At 37.4% G+C, this 13,184-nt stretch overlaps 1 protein-coding gene across 2 annotated transcripts in view; it reads right to left on the reverse strand.

Annotated features, from left to right (window-relative positions):
* CC2D2B (coiled-coil and C2 domain containing 2B) overlaps positions 1–13,184 on the reverse strand; it is a 33,411-nt gene that overhangs the window by 15,762 nt on the left and 4,465 nt on the right. The window contains exons 6-21 of one of the 2 annotated variants that reach the window (XM_081912624.1): positions 11,940–12,123; positions 11,187–11,323; positions 10,954–11,079; positions 9,458–9,667; positions 9,032–9,129; positions 7,783–7,923; positions 6,902–7,028; positions 6,486–6,607; positions 4,759–4,873; positions 3,762–3,912; positions 2,556–2,703; positions 2,334–2,472; positions 1,801–2,004; positions 1,196–1,285; positions 662–756; positions 199–369 (exon numbers count right to left, since the gene is read on the reverse strand). In XM_081912624.1, coding sequence (XP_081768750.1) covers positions 199–369; positions 662–756; positions 1,196–1,285; positions 1,801–2,004; positions 2,334–2,472; positions 2,556–2,703; positions 3,762–3,912; positions 4,759–4,873; positions 6,486–6,607; positions 6,902–7,028; positions 7,783–7,923; positions 9,032–9,129; positions 9,458–9,667; positions 10,954–11,079; positions 11,187–11,294 — 2,045 coding nt within the window. In that variant the 5' untranslated portion in view covers positions 11,295–11,323; positions 11,940–12,123. Of the gene's footprint in view, positions 1–198; positions 370–661; positions 757–1,195; positions 1,286–1,800; positions 2,005–2,333; positions 2,473–2,555; positions 2,704–3,761; positions 3,913–4,695; positions 4,874–6,485; positions 6,608–6,901; positions 7,029–7,782; positions 7,924–9,031; positions 9,130–9,457; positions 9,668–10,953; positions 11,080–11,186; positions 11,324–11,939; positions 12,124–13,184 lie in introns of those variants that run through there. The other variant, XM_081912625.1, reaches the window with a different exon arrangement.

Consider the following 13,184-nt stretch of genomic DNA (forward strand, 5'->3'; position numbering starts at 1 on the left):
GGGATTGGACAACTGACTGGGGTAGGTGGAGACCTCCAGGTATCCCACCTGAGGGAAGGCAAAGCCAAGCCTATGCTGATGGAGCCGCTCCAGATCCAGGGACTGCGCGCGTCCACGCAAAGGTCGCCCCCCGTTTTATGCGGGGAGTGGTCATTCTCAAGAGTCAAGACCTTTATAATCTAGGAATTCTGTACCTACTTAGTTGGTGGTGCCTTTCTTGCAGGAATATTATAGGCTCTCAATATTCTGATGAGAAGTTTTACATCTCCGTCAGAGACAGCCTGTGCTGGAATCTTTCGCCTCTCTTTCCTTTGTGGTTTCAAATGCCTTTTGCGTTCACCTAGCTTGAAAATTGCATTACTCAATTCACTATTTAAAAAAAGGAAATAATTTAGATCAGACTTGCATATGCTCATATGAGAAAAATCCAAATCTTAATTATTCATTTTGTAACATAATTCTAGAAAAATGAGTTTTAAACTTCAATGTTTTTCTATAGGCTTTTTGTAATAAAATGAACCGTAAAATTCAGAAACTTTAGTCAGGTGGTCTATGGAAGATTATAGAACAGCCAAAAATATATGTACATAGCCCTACACTAAGCAGCAAAGTGAATGGGGTATAGTCCATTAAGTTTTTACATAATAAATGAATATTGTACCTCATAGATATAATTTCTTCATAATCATTCACAATATCTGATAAGTTAAACTTGTGCCTAATATTCACAATTTGTTTTGTAGCTTGTTTTCTCATCTGTATATAAAAAAGAGACTCGATGAATGCAATCTGAAACTAAATCATCATGGGTTTAGCTACATAGACACCAATATTGTAAGGTCAAATATACCTCAAATGTTTTTGCATTACAGACTACTTTTTTAGAACGTGATATGGATAAAATCTATTTTTTATTTATTTTTATTTTGAAATCAGAATTGAAAGGGTTCCTCCAGATCCCAACAGCAAATGGTGGGGACAGTTAAGCACAGGTGTGCTACATATGATCATTGTTGCAGGTGCAGTGATGACAATTTTGATGCTTCATAGGCATACAATACTAACATGAAACCAAGTCTGACACAAGATGACTCAAACAGTCCTTGAACCCAACCCAGACTGAAATACCTAGCTGTATTTCCAGTTCTTCTGTAGCCATTTATGGTTCATATTAAATTTATGGAAAGTATCATACCATCCTAACAAAAGTGGCTGAACTATTCCTTCGTGCAGAAATAGGATCTGCATCCGTCATCATGTCCTTTTCTAACTGGTTCCCATATGCCTGAAATAAAAATTAGTTCATTAATCATAAAGCATTAATTTTCACTGGATTGTGCAGCTAGCCAAATACAAGTTAATTTGATACAATTATGTTCCATTTTTCATTGTATCTGGAGAACTCGCATAACTCTCAAGCATTTTGTCCCTCAGCTTTAGAATAATACTTTCTAAGTACTTTTTTGTATGAATTAATGTATATCTTTGATTTCCTATATAAACATTATATATTTGATATTTCCTTGTTTTCTGTTTTCTCCATATGTTATTCAACAGCCCTGGGATTATGTATGCAGTCTTGAGCTTCTTGAAAGAAAGACAAGATGGAAATAAATTTTTTAAATGAATTTACTGAAACTATGTAAAAAGGCATCATAAAGCTCTATTCCTCAGAATACATAATCAATATTGCCCAACATGAATGCGGATATTAGAATGAAACACATAGCCAATACTGTTTGTATTCAAGCAAACAGTATCCAAAATTGTAGGCCAACATTTGTTTTTAAAGTGGAATACCTGAAAGACTGTGTCTGGTATTTCTCTGTCATACAGAGGAATTTGCTGAAAACCATAGAAATCTAACTGTCCCAAGCTTCTCAGCTGCAACAGCTGGAAACGTTTACAATTTGTAATCTCTTCTGCAGTAACAAAGTTAAACTCTTCTTGCAGCTGTTCAAGACGAAAGTATTTTGATTCATTTTGCTCCAAGGATTTTGTATACTAGGAAATATAAAATAATCTATTTAGCAAGTTAGTTGCCTACAACAAATAAATATGGCTGTTGTTTCTAAATTTAAACTAAAAAATTTACTTCTCTTAATACCGCTTGCAATGTTTTGTTCCACATGCATGCTGAAATGATAAAGCATAACCATTGAAAAGACAACTTTTGCACATCAGAAAGTGCAGGTGAATGGATCTTGCAAATCTGGTTCAGGAGCTCAGCAAAATGTGTGTCAAATGAACACCTCACATTTCCAAAAAGTCTCTGATATGACAAAGACCTAAGTATCAACTGATACACTAGCTACTGAGACTTAAATATTTACCATGATTATCTCAATCAAATCCAAATAGTCAGGGTTATTTGGATCAATATTGGCTTCTTTTGCCCACTCAATTAGTTTCTGTATGTCAGAATGCTGCCAAATTCCAGTTCCTTTTCCTGAATCGATATACCTTGGCATACTAAAGAAAAAGAAAAATGAATTAAAGGGATAAACAAGTCTCATTATGATGGAACTCTATTCAGCAAATATAAACCTTATTACCTAATGCAGGCAACATGAAGGGGCTGAAATGTGGGTGCTAAAGGAGCGCCTGTGTCATCAACTGTCCAAGATAAAGAATACATTAATTTTCCTGATGTCAGAATACATAGTTCTTCTCTTTCCTTTTCATCAAGGAAAAAAGATACATCTGGCAAAAACATAACTGAAATAAGCCTTTTGATAACAAGACCTTATGTTTAACATATTATTACTAACATTAATGCCGCAATGCGGATAAGCCTACACAGACAGAGAGGAAACAAATATGAGATATAAACTACCACTAACACCCCCAAACATTCCTACTTTTACATCATTTGAGTGAATTAATGATAACTGCTATACATCCAATTTATACCCGAACTCCTGAGCTGGGTTTTTTTGTCTGATAACAAACAAGTGATCAGAGTGAAGTATCCTGGCCACCATGATGTTAATGCAAATGGTTAGAACTGCAGTGTTAAGGCCAAACTAATCATGACAACAGCAGCTTCGTGTGTTTAAACGTGGATCTGACCACTCACATGAGGATATGATGGTCTGATTTTGAATAATAAAAGAGTGTACAGTTGATTGAAACCTTAATACCCTCAATTTACCTCTTCACAGTTTGTTACCCCAGAAATGCTTGGTGTTTGAATCAGGATGATGTGCTCTAAGAAGGTAAGCTGTCAGTGAAGGGTGGCTTATACACCCCTTACCTGTGCTCCTTTTACTCTGTGACTGGGACAGTTCTACACATGGGTGTAGCCGAGTTTTTAGTTAGGGAGGGCAGAACCTCAGATTTGTATTTATTGTTTGTTTTGTTTCAGGGGGGGCAGCTGCCCCCCCTTGACTATGCCCATCGAGCTACATTTAAAGGCATGGATCTGCCATCATTGCATATTAACTAGCCCTCACAGTGACTTATCAGAGGTCTAAAGGTAGAAAGCTAAATATCCTCAGAGTTTGGGAGCTCTATTTAAAAACCTTTTAATTCTATCAAATATATCACTGGATATAACGGGAGGAATAAGCATTTTAAAAAAGAAAGCCATTATCAAACTGACAGGTGCAGCAGAATTAATAGAGGCACCCTTCCCATATCTAGTTTCCTGTACTGATCATCCACAGAGACATATTGTAGCATATTGCTTTGAATGATCCGCAAAATAGTAGTCACCACCACCATACCTATCGAGTTAAAAACATATATTATGAACTTACTGCTTCCCACTGCCCCACTGGAAGGTTTAACTTGTTGTTCACAACTAAACTCTGCCTCGTCCAGAACATCTTTGCTTTTCAATGTAACATTATTGGGAAGAGGTAAGTACACTTTGGCCAACAAAGTCGGTTTTCTACTTGATTCAAATATCTAAAATTAAACAAATCACCCAATGTTTTTAAAAAAGAAGATTAAGCTGTGTCAGCTTAACCAAAGAAAGGCAAGGAAAAAAAATATGCAAAAAACCCCTATTATATTATAAATCAGTACTGTACCTAGTGCAAAGTGGATTCTTTTTAAATAAACAAGTAGTCATCAGTACAGCACAATATTGTGTAAAAGATCTAAGATTATAAATATGTTCTAAAATCCACGCATTACAAAATCAATGGCTGCATCACATGGACTCATGATGTACTCCCAAAATGTAACTACATCTTTTCTTCTTTACCATAAGCACGTCCCACAAGGAAGCCACAATTGGCCCCACTTTCCACTGGCATGTACAGATAATATAACACAGCATCAAAGGTGGGTCTAGGGGAGGGTGACTGGTACAATCACTCCGGGCATGGAGTGTCTGGGGTGCTGAAGCAAGTGCCACAACTATGATATCCAATGGAAGGCAAGAGGCAGGGAGTGCCGGATTTTGGCGTTGCACAGGGCACCACAGAAATTTGAGATGCCAAAATCCTAAAAGCGTGAAAAAGACATGTGACATTTTCACACATTATGGAACACCATAGATTCACACAATTTTTATGAAGCCTACCCATTAAAATAAAAATACAGGAAGCTATGCTGAGTATGAACAATAGTTCTTAAATACTACATCAAAATACAATCCAATTTTCTTCAAAGTGCATGGTTTGTAAAGAACAGCTTCAGCTATGGTACACTGTTGAACTATTTTTATCATCTAACTAGGAATACCTCTAATCGAAGAGATTCAGGCCAGTTTAATACTTGAATTCTAAAAATCTGCTGAAATATTACTTTAAAATCCTGGTGAAGAGGCGCTTCAGAAGTAGAGGAGACCAATTTATTGTTGTAATATATTTTAATAAAGTATTTTTCCATTTTGACTTTTTCTCTTCTCTGTCGTTCATCTCTAAACATACCGAAATACAGACCAGATCAAATAATATATTAATATTTATATACAGAACCAGCCAACAAATCAGAGGAAACTTTCAAAGTACAATAAAACATGTGCTCACACTTTTCCTACATTGGTTCTCACTACAGCAAAATTTTTAAATGTTTAATGTGTACATAATTAAATTGAATATTAATTATATATTCCATGTCAAACCAAAAAGTGGGGGATTACAGCATAATCACATATTTTCTTTAACTTGTGCAAAGTTATTAAAGATCTTGAAATCAATAATAAAGATACATTTTCTTTCTATCACTAGGGTTCGAAGTCACAATTCTCATATGTGTGTTTCCTTTTACCACAAGAATTATTAAGAGTTCCAAAAATTAGGGAGCCATTGCTCACACAGCGAAACTGCTTCTTCCTCTCCTCTAACCTGCAGCTCCCACACACCCCAAATCTGCTCCAAAGGGCTAGGGGATCCAGGGCAGATTTGGGGACAGGGTGGGGTAGATGGTAAACCAGAAGATTTATGTTGCATAAGCACAGGGCCGTCTTAAACAAATTCGGTGCAAAGATCCCTCCGGTGCCCCCCCTTTCCCAGAGTTGACCTTTTTTTTAGGGCTAGAGGAGGCGGGCAGTGGCTGGAGGGCGGCTCTCCAGTGGGGAAGAGGCGGAGGCTGGCCGCAGTGTCTCCTGGCTCAGCTGGCCACTTTGTGCTGCAGTGACCATGGCAGGCAGCACACCGTGCACCGCTCCCGCCAAGCGTCAGCACATTTTTTTCCCTTTTAACGTTCTGGCACCCCACAGAATTTGGCGCCTGCAGGCTAAAAGGGAAAAAACCGAGCCGATGCTCGGTGGGAGAGGCGCACGAACCCTCGCTCACTCAGCACGCTCGTTCGGTGTTCCCCGGACTCTTGCCTGGCACCCTCCAGAACTTGGCGCCCTGCGCCACTAGCCTTAATGGGTAAGACGGGCCTGCATAAGCACATGGATATAACTGGATTATACCCATAGTGCACTGTGTCCTACAATTAGCAGAAATTCAGAGTAACTGACAGCCAAACATTCAGGAAATTTCCAGGTTTTCCCTTCAGTGATGGTCTTCACATAGGATTTGGCTCCCCCTACTGCTTCAAGATGGGAAATGCTGAACTTCAGAAATAGTCTTGGAGGACAGCATTAATACAGTACTGTATACAGTAATTGGCATAATGGTGGGGTGGAAAGAACCAGTGGAACATAGTTCTTTCTGGATATCAGACATGCATAGGCTATTGTCATTGGCATCTCCACTTTCAGAAGCAAAGTGAGGTGTGGGATGGGCTGGCTGGGGGCCGGCTCACTTAAGGGGCATTTCCCCCCTTCCCCACCATAAAGCATTATAAAACTCAATAAATAAGCAGAAATCTACAGGTGCACAGTCTTCTCTTTGTGTCTCTTTGTGTCTCATTTATGTATGTCTATGTATGTCTATGTGTACACACACACACACACGCGCTCACACACACATATACACACACACACACATATATAAATTTCCCCCCAGTAGTACTGGGGAAATACATTTTTATATAGGTGCTTTGTAAAACTAAAAAAAAAAAGGAAACCTGCAACTCACAGAGGACACATGTCATCTGCTGTTATTTCTGTTACAAAGGTAAGATGTGGTACCAAAAGAGGTTCATTTATCAATCCGATGTCCATTGCAGTTTGGAAGGTATGAGCTGAATCCAAGCATCCCTAGAAATCAATATTTGTATTTTCATTGCACCCAATATATTATTTCAAACAAACCACAATATCTGCATTCCAATTAAAAAACATGGTGTAATAAGCTTAGACTGGCATGTATGAGATAGAGTACTCTTCAATTCTGAATTTATACTGTATATAAAATATTCATAAGGTCAACCAGATTTCTACAATAAGCGCCAGAAATTAACTGAGCACAAACCAACAGGGAACAGTGCTAATCACAGCCATTTTCCTATGGCACAATGATTTACTATTCTGCAACTCCTTCAACTTAAGAACCTTCTGTCTTCTTCCAGCTGCTGAAAATTTGTTTGATAAATCAGTATATCTTTCGTCTCTTGGAGCATTTTCATTCTCTTCTGATACGTTGCCTTCGAATTCATCAAGTTCTGAGATATATGTCAGCCTTATTCAAAGATGGGGAGAAAACAATGAAACCTCTACATTTAGGCTCAAATGTTATCTGACATTTGGTTGTACGATTCCTCTCCCTTTTTAATGTGAAGAGGATATAACTGGAGAAAGGAAGTGCTTAACCTCTTTGCTACCTCTTTCACCCATCACTCTTCTCACACCCAATTATAGCCCTCCAGTGCTCTGCCTCTGCAGCTATTATCTGAGTTTTGTTCCTTTGAAAGGAAATCTTTGGAGGTCCACTGCATTTTGTAATATTTGAATTTATTTACAAATATACAGGTTAAGCATAGATGAAGGCACACAGCCTAAGCCAGGCTTCTTCAACCTCGGCCTTCCAGCTGTTTTTGGCCTACAACTCCCATGATCCCTAGCTAGCAGGACCAGTGGTCAGGGATGCTGGGAATTGTAGTCTCAAAACATCTGGAGGGCCGAGGTTGAGGAAGCCTGGCCTAAGCTTTCCAACAAAATATTCTGCCCTACATCACACCCTCAGAGAAACATACTCCTTGATCTCCAAATATTGTTAGTTTACTGAGCACACAAAATCCTGCTTTTTGTCTTTTTAGATTTTAGATTAATTTTTAGAAATTTTAAAGATATCAAGCTGTTTATCAGTACATATAAACAAACAAACTGTGATAAATTCCATTTCTTCTCTTTGAGAAACACAAACACACAAGGACTAGATTAAATCTTTCTGAAGAATTAAAAATCATATATGAAAGATAATCATTACCACTTACTTTTGAAATTGCAGCCTGACAGTAGAACTAACAAATCCTTGCTGTCTCCGTAGAGATTTTATTTGTTTCCATACTTTCATAATACTTTGTATTAAGCATTTATCTCTTTGGTGTTCTATATCATGTAATATTCTGGTATTTCTTGTATTTTATAATGCAAAACAGAAAAAAAAAACCTGAGCACAAACTTAAAATTCCATTTAATGATTTGCAGTTGTTAAACTAAAATCTAAAATCATGACATAAATTGTACATTCGTTTCCCCTGCGATTAACGTATTTTATAAATATAGTTACACACTGCCCCAGTTTCCAAGCAGTGAGAGATTCTCGGGGTTCCAGCACTTTGCCCAGAATTTGGTTTGCTTGGAATGAAGGTCAGCAGAGACTGTGGCATCTTTAGGATAGATGGTTTTATTTCCACATATATACAACTTAAGCTCACTTCATATCTGTGTCTCCTGCTTCCAGCTCATAGGCAAGAGGATGCCAATGCTCTCCTACGCAAGAGAGTGGGTGGGTGGGGGAAATCCCACCCATTTGTTGTATGGCACAGAGCAACTTCTTTGGTTATGCTAATCATGGTGCTTAACAAGCCAGACAAAGTCATTAGCTTAATAAAGGAATTGGTTTGGCAAGCCTGTACATTCTATCCACCCAGATGCAGGAGCCCAAGAATTGGAAGGGATTCATGGTACCATTCAGATTGACACCCACCAAACTACCCACTAATGCTACCCACTTCCAAGAAAAAGAGGTCTGGGCCTAGACCTACAACTAAATAACAGAATAACAATTTACATGTATCTGCATCTGGTGCTTTCACAGTACATAGTTTCCACTGTATGCTGAAGATGCACTCCTTTACCTGGGCTTTGACACCCAATATATATATTTACAGGACCCACCCTATTCCTGGAACTGCAACTTGCTTTAACTTTTTTGAATTTTACATTGTTATAAATTACCCTGGGATCTGATGCTGAAAGGTGGGTAACAAATTGAAATGATGGTGATGTTTGTTTTTCATTTTATTTCATAGAATTTATTTTCTACTTGATGGGGGTGGGACAATGTGGTTAAAACCTCAAAGCAGCTTACCGTAATCAGTTGCCTCAGGGAATTGATTTTGAGTCAATGCAGATTACTCACTATTTTCAATTTTGTACTCTTGGAAATCAGCACTGACCAAAGCAGTATATACCCATAGCACGGTCAATTCCTCCTCCTGCCCCATTTTAAATAGGTACCTTATTTGTGATCTGTAATCCTTCAAAGTTTTCGTACTTAGCTCACTTGTTTTTAAGTTACTTTCCAGTAATTTTGTGGAACTTATTAATGCTTTGAGCTGTAATTAAAAATAATTTATTTAAAATGCATTAATTCTTGTATTAGCAAATAACTTCATGTGATATTTTGTTTAAAATTTTAATATTTTAAAATGAAAGTGTCACACTCTACAGGACAATATCCTTTCTGGATATTTAGGGTTGTTGGTTTTTTCCTGCCCTGATATGCATCACTTTGCATTCATTTACATGGATTTACATTTGCCATTTTACTGCCCATTCTGTCAGAATGAAGACACCAAGTCTTCAAGCTGTGACATCCTGAAGTCTTAAAGCCTTTTACATCATACCTTATAACTAAAACTGTAAGATAAAGCATTTTCTTACTTTTTCAGATAGCAAGAGAGTAACGTTTTGCTGCTGCCGTTGTTGAAAGCAGTCATAAAGGTCAAGCAACCTGGCAGCCAGTACTTGTTCACAGTTGAAAAAAAAATGATGGCTAAACACAATACGTGATATGTTAAGATCCAGTTGATAAATTTTGCTCTGTTCCTCTGACTTAGTTATGATGCAGTTTTCCAGTTGAGGTTGCATTGCCTGTGTTTTTTTAAAAAGTAAATTTGAGGTGAAGCAACAAGTTTTTCAGAGTTGAATATGGTTTAAATGAGGAATTACTTCATCTGGCATACATGTTTTTGGTTCTGATAGGTAGTTTTTGCTTTGTTTTCTAGGTTTTCACAACATTAAAAAAAACCTGAATAACCTCCTTGACCAGAGATAACAGTGGAGAAAAATGTGTGTAAGTCTACACTGTGGAAAGTGATGCTTCTCTCGTATCAATTGACTCTCCTAAAAACTGTTTCTGTCTTAATTCTTGGTTACTAAACTAACTCTTACTCTTATTTAGTCCTTTTGAGTTGCTATATGATTCAGCCTTAAATATATGTACAGTGGTACCTCGGGTTAAGAACTTAATTCATTCTGGAGGTCTGTTCTTAACCTGAAGCACCACTTTAGCTTATGGGGCCTCCTGCTGCTGCTGCGCCGGTGGCGTGCAATTTCTGTTTTCATCCTGAAACAAAGTTCTTAACCCGAGGTAATATTTCTGGGTTAGCGGAGTCTGTAACCTGAAGCATATGTAACCTGAAGCATATGTAGCCCGAGGTACCACTGTTCAAGAATTTATCACATCTACAAAAATATAAGGTGTATTTTACATGAGAGCATAAATATTACATATGTAAAAAGGCATGATAAACATACCTCCACCCCAAATCAAAGGTGTTTATTCTAAATCACTCTGGTGACTATTAGTCTTACTTCAGATAAACTAAACATTTTTAATATTAATTTTATCGCATTAATATCCTAAATTTCTTTCATCATAGCACCCAAGACATAGCACCCAAGTACATGTGATTTCCAGACACTTGTGCACTAATCAGACCCTACCTATGAACAAGGTGGTGTGCCTTCAGACCATTATTTAACTTCATGTGTGTTTGATTCCTTGGCAAACTAATTTATAGAAATCACTAGATTTATAGAATTTTATTTGATCACTAGATTTTAAGTGTACTGTATGTATATAAAATGAATGAAGTACATTAAAATGTTTTAGCTAAAACATAAGATATTATATATTACTGTTAATATTAGCTCAAATATATTCATTCCATTTTAGTAGTACACTGCACAACTCCTAGTGCAGTAGAGAGCTTCCTCAACTTTCATTAATTGTAAAGATGTGAATTAACAATTCCATCTAAAATATACTCCCAGCCCTACATAGTATTTCTAGCCCGGGAATATAAAGCATTTCCTAGCAAAATAATAGTCTTAAAAAGGAAGCGTTTTTGTTTTTTAAAGTGGAAAAAACAAACCTTCCTGTATGTTGTCTTTAATCGTGGGTCAATCTCAGAAGGAAAAAACACCCTGTAGTAACTTGATGGTTTGATTGGAGAAGGCAATGACATTATTTCCCCGCTTTCGTCAAACCAGTTTTTCCCCTTAATAAATATGATTCAGAAGCACAAACAACATTAAACAAGTCATCTGCTTTTTAAACATATTATTTAGGTAATAGAAGTTTTTAGAAACTAAGCAGCACATTTACCCCATCTTGCTGAAGAAGACGGTTTTCCATTTTGTAGTATGTATTCCTAGATACATGAGGCTTTCTTGGAATATAAAATCCTTCATCTTCTAGGAATCGTGCTGCCATATTGTCTGGCAATTTACAGCTCTGTATAACTGAGAACAATTATTATGAAGTTAGGGTGACATATAGGTAGAATGTAAATTCTTGAATTAATTTATCCTCTTCTTTTTGTTGGTCAGATATTTAAATCTGATCCAGAAAAGTACAACAGTAACACAAAACAAACTGCTTAACCACCTACGCCAAATATAGCAAATTTTAAAATGAGTGAGCCCTCTCTTTCACTAACTTTTGCTCTTCTCTCTAATCCTTCCTTCTCTCTCAGAACGGTTGATACTGAAATGTGTCCTGTTCTGGTCCTGCAGATAAGCTCATATAGCAAGGCAGATCTATTATCACAGCACCAAGCAGAGCTCCTAGCAAACAACTTGCTTTGACAAGGACTGAAAGTGTTCTAGGACCTTTAGAGTTTCTGCCTCTAGCCCACTTCTCTTAAGCTTTGCCCACTTTTGAAGAACTAGTCTCTTAATGGACTAACCTGAAAACAGGCAGTTTCCATGCATTCCATGGCCTCTTACCTGGTGAGGGGTGGCAGTCATTTCTGCATTTGTATCAGAAAATGAACAGGATCAGACTATCTGCAGCCTACTGGGCATTTGTGTGTTCACATGCACATTTGTCATTGTCATATTTTGCAACATACATTACCCGGGGAAGTGCTTGGCAGAAAAAGTTGTTGGTCCCATTGCTTTTGCTTATCGAGATTACTGCTTTCACACCCAGGAGGTTTTACTTCAAGCAGTTCTGGTAGTAGTATTTCTCTCACATGATCAAGCAAAGGAGCTTGTTCATTTAAGCCACAGACATTTTGAAGGCTGTCATTTATAGATTTCTGTTAATCATAATAAAAAATAAGTGTGATAGAAATATAGAGAGCGATGGGACAGATACCAACAGAAAACAATCTACATAAACATGTTGGAATAGATATACGGTAGGTAATTTCCAGAGAAGTTGCTTTATAATTTTATGAGTCCAGTATGTTTTATGTAGTGCTGTAACACCATTGTTAGGACCAGTTTGCTCACTTCTTTCTAAACTTTCAATAGGTCCTAATAAAGGAAGCACCTTATTGTTACCCTTTGATTATTTATAATGGATAAACATTGATAGCTACAATTTTTGTTATAGTTTAATGCTTTCATTGGAATTAGAAAACTCATACTTCAACTTTCAGTTTTAATGAACAGTATCCAAGTATGAAGAATTAAGTGATTCCTTAATACAGTACCTGGATCACTATTTTGTATCTCTATGAAAATAGGCATTTTCCACAAATACTTCAGAAATGAAGTATCACCAATACTGCTTACATTCAGAATGTGCAAGCATTTCAGTGCATGGTCTAGTCCGGGGTAGTCAACCTTTTTATACCTACTGCCCACTAATGCACCTTTCTTGATAGTAAAATTTCCTTACTGCCCAGCGGTGCTGGATGGAAGGAGAATTCAGCTTGTGCCATAGAATTCCCTACCGCCCACCTAGAATCCTGAAACCCCCACAAGTGGGCAGTAGGGACCAGGTTGACAACCCCTGGTCTAGTCCATAGGTGTGGGGAAACTAGCAGTACCTCTCTGATCTTGTTGAAAAACAAATATACAGGGTCTGGTGCTTTGTGTAGCCTAAATACCTAATCTCTCCCAGTGTCTCTGTTTAAACAAATATCAGTGTATTTCCCTCCAGCAACAAAGCAAGTGAAAGAAACGCATAGTGATTTCATCCAAAATGCTGTCTTCCTCACTCTCATTCACTTGAAAACAAAATAAACTTCTGTATTCATTTTCTATAGCTTCTCACATGTTTGTTCTAAGGACTCTGATATAGTCATAAAGATACAGGGCCATGCCAAATATGGTTCCATGCCACCCCAATCTCCAAGCAGTGAGAGTCTCC

This window comes from Podarcis melisellensis (assembly GCF_964234715.1).
Source record: "Podarcis melisellensis genome assembly, chromosome: 5".
Taxonomy (NCBI): domain Eukaryota; kingdom Metazoa; phylum Chordata; class Lepidosauria; order Squamata; family Lacertidae; genus Podarcis; species Podarcis melisellensis.